Source organism: Panthera onca, chromosome B3 (assembly GCF_046562875.1).
Source record: "Panthera onca isolate mPanOnc1 chromosome B3, mPanOnc1 haplotype 2, whole genome shotgun sequence".
Classification (NCBI taxonomy): domain Eukaryota; kingdom Metazoa; phylum Chordata; class Mammalia; order Carnivora; family Felidae; genus Panthera; species Panthera onca.
Genome location: NC_138344.1, coordinates 134,205,245 through 134,223,209, shown reverse-complemented (window position 1 = coordinate 134,223,209; position 17,965 = coordinate 134,205,245). Strand labels below are relative to the sequence as shown.

At 37.9% G+C, this 17,965-nt stretch overlaps 1 protein-coding gene across 5 annotated transcripts in view; it reads left to right on the top strand.

Annotated features, from left to right (window-relative positions):
* Positions 1–17,965, top strand: part of TC2N (tandem C2 domains, nuclear) — a 45,045-nt gene that overhangs the window by 5,516 nt on the left and 21,564 nt on the right. For 4 of the 5 annotated variants that reach the window (XM_081795980.1, XM_060620570.3, XM_081795982.1 and 1 more), the window contains exons 2-4: positions 8,769–8,891; positions 10,256–10,489; positions 16,980–17,147. In XM_081795980.1, coding sequence (XP_081652106.1) covers positions 8,825–8,891; positions 10,256–10,489; positions 16,980–17,147 — 469 coding nt within the window. In that variant the 5' untranslated portion in view covers positions 8,769–8,824. Of the gene's footprint in view, positions 1–922; positions 1,056–8,768; positions 8,892–10,255; positions 10,490–16,979; positions 17,148–17,965 lie in introns of all 5 variants that reach the window. The other variant, XM_081795981.1, reaches the window with a different exon arrangement.

The window sequence follows — 17,965 nt, the reverse complement described above, 5'->3', positions numbered from 1 at the left end:
GGTTAGAAAGATGTAGTCTTATATTTTCTTCTGAAAGCTTTAAAATAGTGTTGCCTTTTGTATTTACGTCTTTAATCCATATGTGATTGATATTTGTGTCATGTGAAGTGGGGGTCCAGTTTCATTTATTTTCCAGACGGCTAATCAGTTTTTCCTAGCATCATTTATTGAACATTCTGGTTTTCCTCCTACGGATCTATACGCATCATATGCCAAGTTTCCATATATGTGTGCGTATGTTTTTGGACTAATCTTTCTTTGGTCTCTTTGTGTATTCTTGCTGCAATCATATTTACTTTAATTGTGTAAAGAGCCTTGATACCTAAGAGAAGGAGTCACCTACTTACAATTCTTTTAAAACTAGACTCCCCCTCAAATTAATTTTTTTCTAAAGTAAACTTTCATTGGAATATATTTTAAATCTTAAATATCTACTGTAATCAGCTGAAGTCACAAGGAATACTGAAGCTACTTTAATGTAGACTATATCAGGCTTTTTGTTTTTGCAGATCCTGTCCTAACTCATTAGAGTTCATTCTAACTTGAAAAGTAAATAGAGAATTTTCATTTTGGGAATATAGTTAAGATTTGGAAAAACTTTCACACTGAAAATAGCTAAGAATGCTGCAGTGCAATTTTTAAAAAAGGTACTTATGAATTAATATGCCAAAATCAAAGAGAAAGCTGAAAATCAGAGACTAAAGGAGCCCTTAATTCTTATTTGCTCTGAGTGCATTTGCTAAACTGGGGAGACTTGATTAGGTTTGATTAAGAATTCAGTGGATTTGCAGGACAGGAGGCGTAGTTAGAAGTCAGCCTAGGGCTCGTTCAAGGTAAGCTAACAAGAGAGTCTCTGCCTCTAGTTCTGGAAATCCCAAAGGTCTGTGGCTTCAAGGACTAAAACTCACTCTACCTCTTTTAGGGAACCACAAGGAAAGTTGCCTTGACGCCAAGTGAAACAGGAGAAGAAAACGTGTCCTTGGAAAGTTGTAACCATGGACGGTGGTAGAGAGGTGGTTCACATCACCTTGGTGGTCCCCAAAAAATTCCAAGATGTAATTTTTTTAATATCTTATTTTTCTTTAGATACAGTTCACATACCATAAAATTCACCCTTTTGAAGTGTACAGTTCAGTGGTTTTTCATATATTCACAAAGTTGTGCAACCATCATCACTAATTCTAGACCATTTTTTCCCCCGGAAAGAAACCTGTACTCATTAGCAGTCACTTCTCATTTCCCCGTTTTCCCCCAATCTCTGGAAATCACTAATGTGCTTTCTATTTCTATGGATTTGCTTATTCTGGGAATTTCATGTAAATGAAATTATACGATACGTGGCCTTTTGTGTCTTGCCTTTTTCACTTAGCATGTTTTCAAGGTTTATCTGTTTGGTAACATGAATCTGTACTTGATTCGTTTTATTTTTTTTTATTATTTATTTATTTATTTATTTATTAAAAAAATTTTTTTTAACATTTATTTATTTTTGAGACAGAGAGAGACAGAGCATGAACAGGGGAGGGTCAGAGAGAGGGAGACACAGAATCTGAAACAAGCTTCAGGCTCTGAGCTGTCAGCACAGAGCCTGACGTGGGGCTTGAACTCACGGACCGCGAGATCATGACCTGAGCCGAAGTCGGCCGCTTAACCGACTGAGCCACCCAGGCGCCCCAGTACTTGATTCGTTTTAATGGCTGAATAAGATTCTACCATATTTTGTTTTAGTATTTCTGTTTGTTAGTTGATGGACATTTGGGTTGTATCTGCTTTTTGGCTATTATGAATAATGCTGCCGTGAGCATTTGTGTACAATTTTTGTATGGAAATATAGTTTTCATTCTCATAGCTGTTACCTACGGAGTGGAATTCTTGGGTCATATGGTAATTCCATGGAGGAACTCCCGAACCATTTCCCAAAGCAGCCGCACCAGTTTTTATTCTCCCCAATAATCTTTGAGGGTTCCGGTTTCTCTAGATCTTTGTCAACACTTGTTTTTGTCTGTCTTTTTGGTTATAGCCGTCCTCAATGTATGTGGATTGGTATCTCGTGGCTTTGATTTGCATTTCCCATTACTGCTGATGTTAAGCACCTTTTCATGTTGTTTATTGGTCATTTATCTGTCGTATTTCTTTAGAGAGTCTATTCACATCCTTTGCCCATTTTTAAATTGGGTTATATGTCAATGTGAATTTAAAATAATATGGTAAACAAATGCAGATATTCTCTGTGGCAGTGTATTTTTATCTTTGTCTCTAAAAAGTTCTGCGAATAAAGTTTCAAAGTCACTGAATAATTTGTCAAAGATAACCAAGTGCACAGGAAATAAGACAGCCTGAACAAGAGTCAGCAGAAACAACAGATGATAAGAAGTAAACTTACAAAAGCTTACATATTGGAATTACTACTTATGGACTATTAAAACAACTAGGATGGGCTCAGGGCACCTGGGTGGCTCAATCAGTTAAGCATCCGACTCCTGATTTTTCACTCAGGTCATGATCTCAGTCATGGGATCGAGCCCCGCGTCAGGCTTATGCTGGTAGCACGGAGCCTGCTTGGGATTCTTTCTCTCCTCCCTCTGCCCCTCTCTCTCAAAAAACAAACAAACAAAACTATGATAGGCTATATTTAATGAAGTAAAATACAAGTCCTTTCTTTTTTCCAGCTGCTTTTGAAATTTCCTCTTTATCACTGGCTTTGAGCCATGTTATTGTGATGTGTCTTGGCATAGTTTTCTTCATACTTCCTATGCTTAGTGTTTGTTGAGGTTCTTAGATCTGTGGTTGGTAATTATCAAATGTGAAAATTGTTAGTATTTCTTCAAATATTTTTTCTGCCTCCCCCCATCTCCTTCATGGATTTCAATTACACGTTTATTAGGCTGCTGGAAATTATCTCATGGGTCATAGATGTTCTTTTTATTTTGTCTTTGTTCTTTTTTCTCTTTGTTTCATTTTGGGTAGTTTCTCTACCTGTGCCTTTAAGTTCTTTAGTCTTTTCTTTTGCAATATCTAATCTGCTATTAATCTCATCCAGTGTATCTTCTACCTCAGATACTATAATTTTCATTTTTAGAAGTTGCATCTTTTTTGTATCTATCATGTGACTTCTTAACTTTTTGAACATACAGTGTCAGAAATGTTTTAAAGTCTAATTGTCCATGTATTTCTGTGTGGTTCCAGTTGGTTGATTTTTCTCAATGGTTTTTTTTTTTTTTTTCCTTTTTGCATGTTTGGTCATTTTTTTATTGGATGCCAGATATTGTGAATTTTACCTTGTGTGCTGGATAGTTTTAGATTTTTAGAAGTATTTTTTGCTTTGGGACATATTTGTTTGTTTATCTTGAAAGAGAGAGAGAACCAGTGGGGGTAGGACAGGGAGAGAGGGTGACAGAGGATCTGAAGCGGGCTCTGTGCTGACAGCAGATGCAGGGCTCGAACTCATGAACCATGAGATCATGACCTGAGCCAAAGTCCTCAGGTGTTTAGCCAGCTGAGCCACCCAGGTACCCCAGGACATAGTTTTTTTTGAAAATGGTTTGATCCTTTTGAGTCTTGCTTTTTAAATTTGTTGGTTGGAAAGCAGACTAGCATTTAGTTAGGGCTATTTATTACCCCACAGAGGCAAGACCTTCTAAGTATTCTACCCAATGTCCTGTGAATTATGAGGTTATCCCAGTTTGGTTGGTGGGAACAGACATGAGTCCTGACCTTGGCGAGAGATGGTATGGTTTTTGTAATCTTTTCTGGTGGTCTTTGCCCAGTCTTGTGCAATTTGCTTGTGTGCATGCTCTGAGCAGTGCCCGGCTGAATCCTGGGGGGTAGGGGGAGGCTTTGCTGAGGTCTGTGGTTGTCTCTGTGTGTACCTCTCTACTCTCCAGTAGTCTGTCATGCAAACTCTATCTGCCTTCTTTTTCTTTTTAAGTTTTTATTTACTTTTGAGAGAGAGAGAGAGAGAGAGAGAACGAACAAACACATGAACTGAGGAGGGGCAGAGAGAGATGGAAAGAGAGAATCCCAAGCAGGCTCCGTGCTATCAGCCGAAAACAAGACCTCAGCCGAAAACAAGAATCAGAAGCTTAACTGACTGAGCCACCCAGGTGCCCCATCTATCTGCCTTATTCATATTCACATAAAGTTGTTTTCTTTTCTGCATCCCTCCCCCATAGTCCCCAGTTCATTTTGGATGACTCAAGGCCATCAACTTTGAGGACCTTTGAGAAGCAGTAATGGTTTTTAACCAGTCCTCCCACATTCCTTTCATGATTAATGTAAAGTATTTGCAGTCTGGCCGGGGGTCAGAAATGTGGTTTGATGAGTTCATTAGGAGTTTTTATGTGAGGTAGTTATACTTTGTTCCCTTGTCGATCAACTATATATTTGTTGAGTTCCTCCTATGTTCCCAGTATCATATAGGGTGCTGAGTGATAAGTAGAAAGTAAGTATAATATTGTTTCTGAAAAGTTTATATTTTAGAAGGGGAGAGAGAACAAGTATCATAAATGTCAAGAAAATATATATATATATATATATATATATATTTTTTTTTTTTTTTTTTTTTTTTTTTTTTAAGTTCACTGGATGTTTAGAAATGAGAGAATTCAGTATGACCTGAGTGGTCAAGGAATACATCCTTTAAACTAGGGCTAGGGGCACTTGGGTGGCTCAGTTGGTTAAGCATCTGACTTCAGCTCAGGTCATGATCTCCCAGCTTGTGGGTTTGAGCTCCTAAGCGTCTGACTTCAGCTCAGGTCATGATCTTCCAGCTTGTGGGTTCTAGCTCCGCATTGGGCTCTGTGCTGACAGCTCAGAGCCTGGAGCCTGCTTTGGATTCTCGGTCTGCCCCTCCCCCACTCATACTCTGTCCCTTTCTCTCTCTCTCTCATAAATAAACATTAAAATGTTTTTTTTTTTTTAACTAGAGCTAAAAAAGGGATTTTGAAAATGTATCAATTTTTAAAACAAATCAGTTACAAGATATAATGGAAGAAAAGATGCCGTTGCTGATAGCCAAACAGATCTTAAAAGCATACACTTAACAAGAAAAGTTCTGCATTTACATGAGAAAAACTACAAAAACTCTTCAAAATACAAACACAGGGTGCCTGGGTGGCTCAGTTGGTTAAGCGTCCAACCTTGGCTCAGGTCGTGATCTCACAGTCCGTGAGTTCGAGCCCTGCGTCGGGCTCTGTACTGACAGCTCAGAGCCTGGAGCCCATTTCGGATTCTGTGTCTCCCTCTCTCTCTGACCCTCCCCTGTTCATGCTCTGTCTCTCTCTGTCTCAAAAAAAAAAAAAAAAAATGCTAAAAAAAGTTTTTCAAAATACAAACACAGACTAGAACAAATGTTCTGGGTAGGCATGCACAACATCTTAAGAATGTCAGTTTTTTTTCTAAAATCATTTATAAATATAACAGAATCCCAACAAAAGTACCATTAGATTTTTCCTCCTGGGGCTAGACAGATTATAAAGTTCATTAGTAAGAACAGACAAGCAAGGAAACCTGGGAAAACCTTGAAATTAAAGAACAGTAAGGTTGGGGGGGGCCAGCCCTGCTGCATATGAGAGCATATTACTATAGGCCATTATCATTTTATTTTTTATTAATTTTTTAATGTTTATTTTTGAGAGGGGGGAGGGGCAGAGAGAGAGGAAGACACAGAATCTGAAGCAGGCTCCGGGCACAGAGCCCAACACCGGGCTCAAACTCATGGACCACGAAATCATGAGGTGAGCTGAAGTTGGACATTTAACCACCTGAGCCACCCAGGTGCCCCTGCACTTTAAAATGTGTTACAGGAAAAGACAGTCCAGTTGAAGAGAATAGAAAATATGTAAATATCTCAATTATATGTGGAAGTTCAGTCTATAATAAAGGCAGCATTCTAAAATCATTGGAGAAAATACAGAATTTTAAATAAATGGTGTTTGTGATACTGGAATAGCCAACTGGGAAAGGTGGGATTGAATCTACTTCTCATACTGTATGTACACTGGGGTGTTTAATATAGAAAGTAGCACCATACTAAGTATTAGAAAAGACCATGGGTAAAGTCTTTTATGACCTATGTATGAGGAAAAGTTTCCTGTGAGTCCAAATCCAGAAACAAAGAGGGAAAACTTAGGTAACCATAACTACGTGTATGTGTATTCACACATTCATGTATGTTTTTATGTGTGTATATATATACACACACATCCCCCCCACGCCCCCTCCCCCCCCCCCCCCCCCCAACACACACACACAAGGCAGAAAATACCTCAAAAAGACAATGACAGACTGGAAGAATGCTTGCCACTTATATCATGGACAACGCATTAATCTCTCAACTATATAAAAATCCTCTAAAACTGAGGCAGAAAAGGACCAATAGCTTTATAGAAAGATGGGCAAAAAAGGTAATGAACAGTGAGTTCATAGAAACAAATACAGATTAGCCTTATATGAAAAGGTGCCCAACCTCACGTAAAAGAGATGCTAATTAAAACAACACAAGATATCATTTCTTTCCTATCAGATTGGCATTTTAACAAATACTTTGTTGGTGTCTGTATTTGGAAGCTGGAGCTAGTGTATTGGATTAAGAATTTGCAGATTATGACCTGCTGAATGAGGAGGTACAAGCCACCCGCAGGGGTCTGCAGGTAGTTAGTTCCCTCATCATCCAAGCTCCCACTTTGGGGAAATGAAAACCCCCCGGGGTCGTTTTGATTGAAGGCACAGTGTCAGTACACCCACACGAAGGAAGTAAAGTCAGCAGATTTGTTACTTACAGATCCCAGAAACGGAAGTGGGAAGGTAGAGATGAATTAGGATTTGCTGTGAGTTGATAACTCTTTCATCTGGGCGATAGGGATTTTCTTACATCATTTTATCATCTTTTGTATACATTGGAATTTCCTATGAAAAATGTACAGAGTTTAAGTAGGCATAAATGAAGAGAGTGCATTTGGAATAAAGTCCGTGAGCCCAAGGTGGGCAATTGGACATAAAGTTCTTAATACAAACTTAAGTTCCTGGTAAATTTAAAACAGACTCCCAGGGCGCTTGGCTGGCTCAGTCGATGCAGCACAGTACTCTTGATCTTGGGGTTATAAATTCAAGTCCACACTGGGTGTAGATATTACTTAAAAATAAATCTTAGGGGTGCCTGGGTGGCGCAGTCGGTTAAGCGTCCGACTTCAGCCAGGTCACGATCTTGCGGTCCGTGAGTTCGAGCCCCGCGTCAGGCTCTGGGCTGATGGCTCGGAGCCTGGAGCCTGTTTCCGATTCTGTGTCTCCCTCTCTCTCTGCCCCTCCCCCGTTCATGCTCTGTCTGTCTCTGTCCCAAAAATAAATTAAAAAATGTTGAAAAAATTAAAAAAAAAAAATAAATCTTAAAAAAAATAAGACAGACTCCTTTTATTTCCATCTTATGTTATATGTGACTTAGCTGATAACTGTGTGTGTGTGTGTGTGTGTGTGTGTGTGTAATACAGTGTTTATTTTTATTTTTTTATGGCAATCACCTTTTATTTTTTTTCTTTGCTTCTCTTTATTTTTTTTAATATATGAAATTTATTGTCAAATTGGTTTCCATACAACACCCAGTGCTCATCCCAAAAGGTGCCCTCCTCAATACCCATCACCCATCCTCCCCTCCCTCCCACCCCCATCAACCCTCAGTTTGTTCTCAGTTTTTAAGAGTCTCTTATGCTTTGACTCTCTCCCACTCTAACCTCTTTTTTTTTTTCCTTCCCCTCCCCCATGGGTTTCTGTTAAGTTTCTCAGGATCCACATAAGAGTGAAACCATATGGTATCTGTCTTTCTCTGTATGGCTTATTTCACTTAGCATCACACTCTCCAGTTCCATCCACGTTGCTACAAAGGGCCATATTTCATTCTTTCTCATTGCCATGTAGTACTCCATTGTGTATATAAACCACAATTTCTTTATCCATTCATCAGTTGATGGCCATTTAGGCTTTTTCCACAATTTGGCTATTGTTGAGAGTGCTGCTATAAACATTGGGGTACAAGTGCCCCTATGCATCAGTGCTCCTCTATTCCTTGGGTAAATTCCTAGCAGTGCTACTGCTGGGTCATAGGGTAGGTCTATTTTTAATTTTCTGAGGAACCTCCACACTTTTCCAGAGTGGCTGCACCAGTTTGCGTTTCCACCAACAGTGCAAGAGGGTTCCCGTTTCTCCACATCCTCTCCAGCATCTATAGTCTCCTGATTTGTTTATTTTGGCCACTCTGACTGGTGTGAGGTGATATCTGAGTGTGGTTTTGATTTGTAATACAGTGTTTAAGATATATTTTTCTGTTGGTGTAATTCTAAATGTTAAACCAACTTATAAAGTATGAAGTTGTATATTGGCTCCATTTATAGGACCTTTGGATTACTAAAAGAATTGATTTGGAGGAAGTGAAAATTTTTCTCAAACTTTTTATGAGTGCCATATTTTCTTGCAAATTTTGCTTGGGCATTAATTTGGGTATACCTGGCAAAAAAGAAGACTGAGAGTGGAATTTTCCCTTTTTTTCAGGTTTAACATTGAGATTTTTCATCTAGTGATTTTTGAGTATCTCATTTTAATAACTTATAAGAAGCCTAGCTTATACAAAATTATATATAAGATAAAAAATCTATCTTCCTTGAAACATTTTTGCTTTGTATTCCTCATTACATCTTAGAAAGACAGATAATATGATTTGTTTAGTGATACCTAACGCATTAAGCCTGATCATGTTAACTTGTTTTCTGTTCTGCCAACAGATTGATACTAAAATTGGAAGTTTGTATCAATTGCTGACTGTTAGAAATTGTATGTAATGGCAACAGAATTTCTAAAGAGCTGCTGTAGAGGATGTTTCTATGGTGAAACAGAAAAGCACAATTGTGAGTTTGGCTTCTTTTTACATCAACAAACATTTATTTAATATCTTTTTTATTTGTGGCATTTTGTAATATAAAGATAAATGAGAAATATTTCCTGACATCATGGGGGAAGCAGACATAAATGTAAGGCACACCAGGTAAGTAATAAGGTACCCTGGGGCATAAGAGACAGAAATTCAACCCGGCGGACACCCTGGGACATGACCACTAAGAAGATGGCATTCGGCATGGGAGTCTGAAGAGGACTTCAGCAACTGCGTGGGAAGAAGAAAGTCAGAGAAGGTGAAGATTGGACACGAGGGTTAGTAGTAGGTGGATGAAATTGCACAGGCGAAGGCAGGGAGAGAAGAGAACTGTTGAGTGTGTTTGGGGACACTATACTCCGGCAAATGTTTTAATTTGAATAAAGATAGTTCTAGTTGATGACAATGCATTAAAAAACACCTTTCACAAATGAATGACTAACGGAGAAGAGACCCATTATTTCATGAAGACCCCATACTTATGAAGGACTTCTGGAGATTTCCCTTTCTATTTAATGGTCTCTTCATTTTCTTCAGAGTTATGACTGGAACTTTATTTGTCTTTGGCTTTTTCTTGTGTTTTATTGTCTGGAACATAGCTCCCTAGTATATTTGAATAGGAAGGCTTCTTTTTGCATTAAAACATTTCCCAAATTCCTACACAGTAGTAGTTGTACTTCCATCCAGTCGACAGACAACACCGCTCATACATAAAGATGAACTCTGGGTGTCCCTTACCTACCCAGCCTAAGTCGCCAGCTTAGGAAACACATATAATTTGAGACCAAGGACAAAATAGGTCACAGAAGCTAATACAGGGAGAGTTGCTAGTGTATTAGGGTAAAAATACATTTTATTTTGTGATTCAGTAAAGATTTTTGGAGACTTGGGAGACCTTTAGCTTCTCTTCAGAATTGCTTTATATATTTAAGACCGATACTAACCACTAGTTCTGACAACAAGAATTGCTTCGTTGGCAGTATTTTTAAATGCCTGGCTTTTACTTGAAAGTATTGTGGAATTAACTACAAAATAAACTTATTTTCCATCTGTGAACTCTTTTTGTGGGAATGAGTTTCTTTAAAAACTGCTTTTACCATTATGATAAGTTAATATACTTTGGCAATGGTATGTTAATTTTGCAAATATTGCCTGGACAGAATTAATGTAGATTCCAGAAGTGCTTGATAGGACCTAGAAGTGGTAGTTTTTCTATCAGCAGTTTCTTCTAGAAGATTAAGTAAGTACCAAAGCATGGTAACTTTAGATTATTATATATAGCTCTACATTCATATTTGTGATTTTTCTTTTTCTTTTCTTTTTTTCTTCTTTTATATGTAGTTTCCACAGAAAGAGACTTTAAAGCAGCAGTCCCAGAATGTCAGAATACCACTGTCTGTGTACCTCCATTGACTTCTGTCTCGGTAAAGCCTCAGGTTGGCTGTACTGAGGATTATTTACTTTCCAAATTACCGTCTGATGGCAAAGAGGTACCATTTGTGGTGCCCAAGTTTAAGTTATCTTATATTCAGCCCAGGGTACAAGGAACTCCTTCGCATCTGGAAGAACTGGAAGGTAAACAATAAAATGGCAGGATTTAAAAATCAACATGTAGCGTTTAAATGCTATTGTTTCTGTTATTTTGTTCTTTCATATGTTTAAAGATATAAAATCCTTTTATATATAAATTTTATATTTTGTTTCTTATATGTTTTGCTCTTTCTGTAGAGGAACTTAATGTATAATATTTTTGAAAGATCTCATTATGAAATCTGATCACATTCAACACATCTGTGTATAGATGTGTCCTTTTTGAAAGGAATCATGTAATATCTCAGTTATCTTTAACACGTCTGGAAAGAAAATGAGGAATTTGTTTTTATTTGATCAGTAAATATAGAAAGCGTTCTTAAATTTTTTTTGTTTGAGGATAGTTCTTATTTTCTATCTTCTAAAATTTGGTGTAAAGAGAAGAAAGGAAGCAATGGAGTAGTCTTTCTTCACCACTACACTACATGACCCAGTCTCAATAGCCACTTGAATGAAATAGTCATTGGGTAGATTTTGGTTGATGTTGTTAGAGGCCAAGAGAGTAATGGTAAGAAGAAACAACATGTAACTCTTGTATTTTAAAAATAATTTGCTTCGGTCCATTGAAACACTCTCACAGTGTCCCTCCCCCCCCCCCACCTCAAAGTTTTATTATGAAACATTTCAAACACACAGAAAAGTTGAAAGACTATAATGGTGAATGTCCACCACATAGAATCTGTTGTTAATATTTTACCAAAATTAATCACATGTCTGTCTATTGATCTATCCATTATTAATCCTCTTTGAGTGGGGCATGGGTGAAGAACACATTTCGAAGTAAATTGCAGACATTAATATACTTCTAAATACTTAAGCATATATGTAATTTATTAGAGGTCCGTATCTGTTTATAGTTTTCTTCTTTTGATATAAACGTTATACATAATGAACTACCTAAGTTTTAAGTTTGTATTTGTTGAGTTTGGTTAAACGCATCTAACAGTGTAATCCAGACTCCTGCCAAAATCTAGAATATTTTTCCAAATAGTCTTTTCTGTCCCATCCTTCTTCTCTTCTTTTTAAAAAAATTTTTTGACATCTATCCATTTTTGAGAGACAGAGACAGAGCATGAGCAGAGGACAGGCAGAGAGAGGGAGATACAGAATCTGAATCAGACTCCAGGCTCTGAGTTGTCAGCACAGAGCCCGATGTGGGGCTTGAATCCACAAACCGTGAGATCATGACCTGAGCCAAAGTCAGACACTTAGCTGATTGAGCCACCCAGGCACCTCCCATCCTTTTTCTCTTCTCATTTTGGGATTCCAATTAGACACATGTTGGACCTTTTTATATTCTTTTATGTGCCTCTGAGACTTTTTTTTTTTTTTTTTTTTTTTGCTGTTCAACTTTTTTCCCCCTCTGTCAAGATTGGGTATTATTGACTGTCAAGTTCACTCTTTCCTCTGTCATCTCCATGCAGCTGTTAAGCTCATCCAGTTAATTTTTATTTTAGACATTATATTTTTCAGTTGTTGAATTTACATTTAGTTCTTTTTTTGTAGATTCTATTCTTTGGCTGTGATTTCATTTTCTTTTTTTTTTTCATTATTGTGAGCTTATTTTCTCTTATGTCTTTGGACTCTAGCATCTTTGGTAATTCTAACATCTGAGTCACTTAGGTGTGGATTCTGTGCTTTTCTTTTCTTTTTTGAAAGTGGGTCAACTTTTCATGTTTCATTGTGTATGGAGTAATTTTGGATTATATTCTGGATGTGGGGTGTTTTATTGTAGACACTTTAGAATCATATTATATTACTCTGAGAGGGTTTTTTTTTTTAAATAGGTGATTAACTTAGACTATGCTGCAAATTCTGGGTCTTTGGTGGCAGCTCTTAGCTTAGTTTTTGTATCTTTTCTTAAATTATTAAATTTTTGTTTTTTAATGTTTTATTTTATTTTTTGAGAGACAGAGCCAGAATGAGCAGGGGAAGGGGAGAGAGAGAGAGGGAGACAGAATCAGAAGCAGGCTCCAGGCTCTGAGCTGTCAGCACAGAGCCCGACGTGGGGCTTGAACCCACGAATGCAAGATCATGACTTGAGCCAAAGTCAGATGCTCAACTGACCGAGCCACCCAGGTGCCCCATGTATCCTTAGTTGGGGTCCGTCCCATATATGTGTGGCTCAGGGATCAGCCAGATATTTGAGCAGACTGTGTTCACAGAATTTGGAGCTTTCTCCTTTCCAAGATTCCCACCTTGCTTTCTAGCAGCTGTGGTTGCTCTGAACTCCGCCCTCTGGTTCTTCAGGCCAGAAAGAGTGTGGATTTTTCTGTTGGAGTTTATCCGCCCTGTGCAGCACCAACTTTGGCTTGCCCTCAGGCTAACAGTCATTAAAACAGGCGGCCCTGTTCCCTTTCTTCCAAGAGTCAGTGCTCTCCAGAATCTGCCCTGCTTTTGATCACTGTCCAGTCCCTTCAGGGTTTTTGTTCATTTTGTTTTTGGTCTACAGTGTACTGTTGTTATCTATAGGAGAGTTGGGTTTGGTAGGAGGGATCTTTTTTCCTTCCTTCGTTCCTTCGTTTTTTCCTTCCTTCCTTCCTTCCTTCCTTCCATCCATCCATCCATCCATCCATCCATCCATCCTTTCTTTTTTTCTTTTAGAGAAACAAGGAAAGAGGAACCCTGTGCCTGGCCCACCACCTTGTTTTACACATATCAGTTGTATCTCTCACAAACAGTGTTTAAAAGCTTTGTGTCACAGGATACCTTGATAATTGGTCTTTCTCCTTTTCTTGTGCTTGTTAACAGCATTGAGATTAAGCCATATAAACAGTTTTGTAATCTGTTTTATTCCTATCACACATTGTGAACATGTTTTCATACTCATTGCTTTTTAATGGCCCCATAGTATGAAATCTATAGATGTGCCATAATTTGTTTAATCAATTTTGTCTTCTTAAAACATTTAGGGTATTTTATGTATTATTTTCATAATAAAAATGAGAAATACCTACCTAGCAATATGTGATAATTTTTCTTTTGTCTTTTCATTAAATCACTAGAAAACAGATTGCTTTTTGGTTTGAATGAGTGGGAAATTGGTTTACACTTAAATTATAGGCTCAATGAAGATGTGGTAAAGCCATCTGATTTTTATTATATTGGAGAGAAAATCATCAGAGTCAAGAAAGTATTCTTGGTGCCTAATTATAGAAATCAGACATGCGCAGGTTGTATGTGTATGTGCCTGCGAATGATGGGTTGACAAGGAAATTTTGAGAAGAAGACAGGACAGAGCACTGTCAGTAATGACTAAACTTATGTTTCAAGTATTCGGATTATGTTTTGTTTCATTTCTTACTTACCGATGTGTCTGATGACAGCCATAGATTACTGCTTTGTAACCCAGAGATCCCATCGTTAACATCTTACTGCACTTGCTCTGTCTCTTATCTACCTATCCATTAAGAGAATGTGTTTTGAATAAATACTGAAATTTTAAATAGAGCTTTCGAGAGGTGTAAAGTAAATGTTACTTTGCATTTCGTTTTATATTTATAGCACTGTGGTTCTGTAAATTGAGAAACATGCCTTTTGAGCTTTAAAAATAATATCACTGTATACTGTTTGAGAGGAGAATTGGAATTCTGTAAAGGAAAAATGAAATCAGAATATTCTTTTTTAGGTATAGCCCATAAAGGTAGTGAGTCATTTTTGGTACTACTACTCCTGACAGCATATTCTTGTTACCATAAACAGACTTGTAGCAGTGTTTGTGTGCTGAATGATTTAAGGGTTAGCTTATAAGGTGCACAGGCTCCTTAACAAAGCTCTCTGGCATCAGAACCCCCTCTTGGCGCCCCTCTGCCTATGTATTATGCTTGGATTGCACACATAGCTATTTGAACGGGGGTGAGGATAAGATCTCACCTCATAACCCCATATTTTATTTTTCTTTTCTGAACTCAGTGTGAAGCCACCTGTTTTATTGTTTAGCTCAATTCAGAAAATATTGGTTTATACTCTGGGTTCTATTTGAAATGGGACAAGAAGAATGAAAAGATGGCAATAATTTAAACTCTTAAAAACTTTATGCCTCTGTGTTATTTCCAGTGTGATTCTTAACTTTGAAAGGAACTTGATCTATTGTTTTACCCTTTTTAAATTGTGAAATATGCACATGTAGAAAAAAGGAACAACAGAAATATGTAACTCAGTGATTTACTCCAATGCAGGACACGTGTATGGTCACCACTCGAGTAAACAAATACGCACTGGCAGCAACCCAGATATGGTCTTTTGTTTATGATAGGTCCTTTCATTCAGCATTATTTTTGTGAGCTTCACTCAAAGTGTTGTCAGTAGCTTCAGTTTCAATATCTGTACAGAAAATACATTTATTTTCATTTATTATAAATGGCGTGGTATAGTGTTTCTGCATAGCATACAAAAGGTCTTTTTATATAGTCTATATAGACTACTGTTCATTTTACTGTTAATGGGCATTTGAGTTTTTTCCAGTTTTTGGCCATGGCGGATAATAATGCCTCTGAGCGTTCTTGTACTCGTCTGTTGGTGCACATGTGCGGGCATTTCAGTGGTGTGTATGTCCCCAAATGGCACTGCCATTTCATAGGGCATACGTCTCCCTCAGTCTTGGTGGAAATTGCCAAACTGTTTTCCATAGTGATTGCCTCCGTTTATATTCCCTCCGGCAGGAGTGCCATTTCTTGTCAACGCTTGCTTTTGTCAGGCTTTTTAGTTGTAACCCATGCTGGTGAGTTTGTAGTGGAATCTCACTGGAGTTTTCATTTGTGTGTCTACCTCATGACTAATGAAATCGAGCACTCACTCATGGTTTTGGCTATGTGGATGGCTTCTCTTCTGAAGTGCCCGCTTGAGGCTTACAGCCAATTTCTGTTTGGGGCTTGCTTTTTCTTATTGATTTGTGGGAGTTCCGTATACATTCTGGATATAAGCCCTTTGTTGGTTATATGTGTTGCACATAACTTTTCCCACTCTATGGGTGACCATTTCACTCTCTTCGATGGTCTCAAAAAATGGAAAATTTCAATTTTTAATGTAGTCCAGTTTATTAAAAAATGTTTTTTATAATAATGCTGTGTTGCATTTAAGAAGTTCTTGCCTGGGGCGCCTGGGTGGCGCAGTCGGTTAAGCATCCGACTTCAGCCAGGTCACGATCTTGCGGTCCGTGAGTTCGAGCCCCGCGTCAGGCTCTGGGCTGATGGCTCGGAGCCTGGAGCCTGTTTCCGATTCTGTGTCTCCCTCTCTCTCTGCCCCTCCCCCGTTCATGCTCTGTCTCTCTCTGTCCCAAAAATAAATAAAAAAAAAAAAAAAAAAAAAAAGAAGTTCTTGCCTGCCGTAAGGCTGTGTAAACTTTCTTATAAATTGACTGAAATGTAGACGTTTTATTGGTTTGCCTTTAACATTTAATTTAGATCCGCAATCCACATGCAATTAATATTTTGTGAATTTTTTTTAGTTGGGATGAGGTTGTTGTTTTTTTCTTCTGTATCAATATCCAATTGTCTTAGCACCTTTTAGTGAAAAGACTGTTCTTTCTGCATTCTTATCCAGTGCTGCATTGATTGTAAATCTAATGTCCATAAAAACAGTGTCTCTTTCTGGTCCTCTGTTCTGTTCAGTCTGATTTTATTGTGTACCAGTGTTCTGTTCTTAAAACTCAGTAGCACAGATCTTTCCATCTTGTTTTACTTCTTAAAGTGGATTTCGTTTTTTTGTTTGTTTTTGTTTGGTTATCCTAGGCCCTTTGTGTTTCCATGTAAATATTTTCTAATAATCTTTTTGTTGATTTCTAACTTTATTATATCGTGGTTAGAGAGCACACTGTGATTTCTGCCCTTCCAAAGAATTGCTCTGCATATCTCAGCATGTGGTCAGTTTTTATAAATGTTTTGTGTCTTCATCAAAAAACGATCTTCTTTTTACTTGAAAGATGTTCTTTATGCAAGTAGAAAAACAAAAGGAAACTCAGGGATGCCTGGATGGCTCAGTTGATCGAGTGTCCACCTTAGGCTCAGCTCATGATTTCACGGTTCGTGGGTTCGAGCCCCGCGTCAGGCTCTGTGCTGACAGCTGGGAGCCTGGAGCCTGCTTTGGATTCCGTGTTTCCCTCTCTCTCTGCCCCTCCCCCACTCACGCTCTGTCTCTCAAAAATCAACAAACGTAAAAAAAAAAGAAAAGAAAAGGGAAACTCAGATTAAAAAAATACAGGAAAATACAGGATTGTGTATAGGGCAAAGAGAAATGCCACAGCACAAGAGAGAAATTACCAGACTGTCTTGAGAGCAGGTTTCATGGCTGATCCCTGGCAGGATGCTCCATGCAGAGCACAGTAAATAAACATGTGCGGATTTCTATTTTATATCTCAAGCACGTGTGATTTAGTATTACTTGAGGAAAATTTTTTTCTTCCTCTTGCGTTGGATACACCAGCTGTTAGTTAATAACTTCAAGAAAAGGGTAAAACTGTAGAAACACTTACTTTCAGGATCTGCCAGAGCATCTTTTGGAGATCGAAAGGTAGAACTTTCCAGTTCATCCCAGTACGGAGCCAGCTACGATGTATACAACCCATGCTATAGGTATCAGCACATTTCACCTGATTTGATCCGGCGCCTTCCTCCACGTTCAGAAGCAGCGAGACTGTATGGATCAGGTATGAACATTTTTTGTGTTTTTTCTTTTCGTGTTCCTCTTTAACAAATGTAGAAATCAAATAAAGTCTAAGACCCTGGGAGAGATGATTCTCATGATGAAGAAGAAAAAATAAGATAGAGAAAAGCAAGGCTTCAGAAGTGATATGAAAAACATTATGGCTTCTCTGTGGTATTCTATCTGATGTAAAACTTGAAAGATTAATGAATTATGTGTATTGAGAGTTCCAAGTTCCATTTTCTTTGTCCTTTTCTGAAAAGTTTCATTTTCAGATTATTTCTGTATTTTATACATCATCTGCCTATTCAGAAATTCTACAACAGGTATTTGTTAGCTTTTTCTTTCCTGCTCTGTTCAGTGAAAATGATAAATTTACAAACTCATGATGAGATGACAAATGTAAAGAAAGAAAATAGAAAATGCCCAAATAAGGAGTGCCTGGGTGGCTCAGCCGGTTAAGCATCTGACTTCGGCTCAGGTCATGATCTCATGGTTTGTGAGTTCGAGTCCCACGTCGGTCTTTGTCCTGACAGCTCAGAGCCTGGAGCCTGCTTCAGATTCTGTGTCTCCCTCTCTCTGCTCCTCTCCTGCTCACTCACTCTCTCTCAAAAATAAATAAATGTTAAAAAATTAAAAAAAACAAAGTACCTAAATGATTATAGAATTTTCTCAGTTTAATATTTGAGGACTGTATCAATTTTAGACTGCTATAAATGTACATATCTGATTCATAAAATCCTGTTTTTCAAGATTTTAATGTTATATATAGCTACCTCAACAACTGAATTCAGGGTGAGGTACTGGAAACAAAGCCGAAGT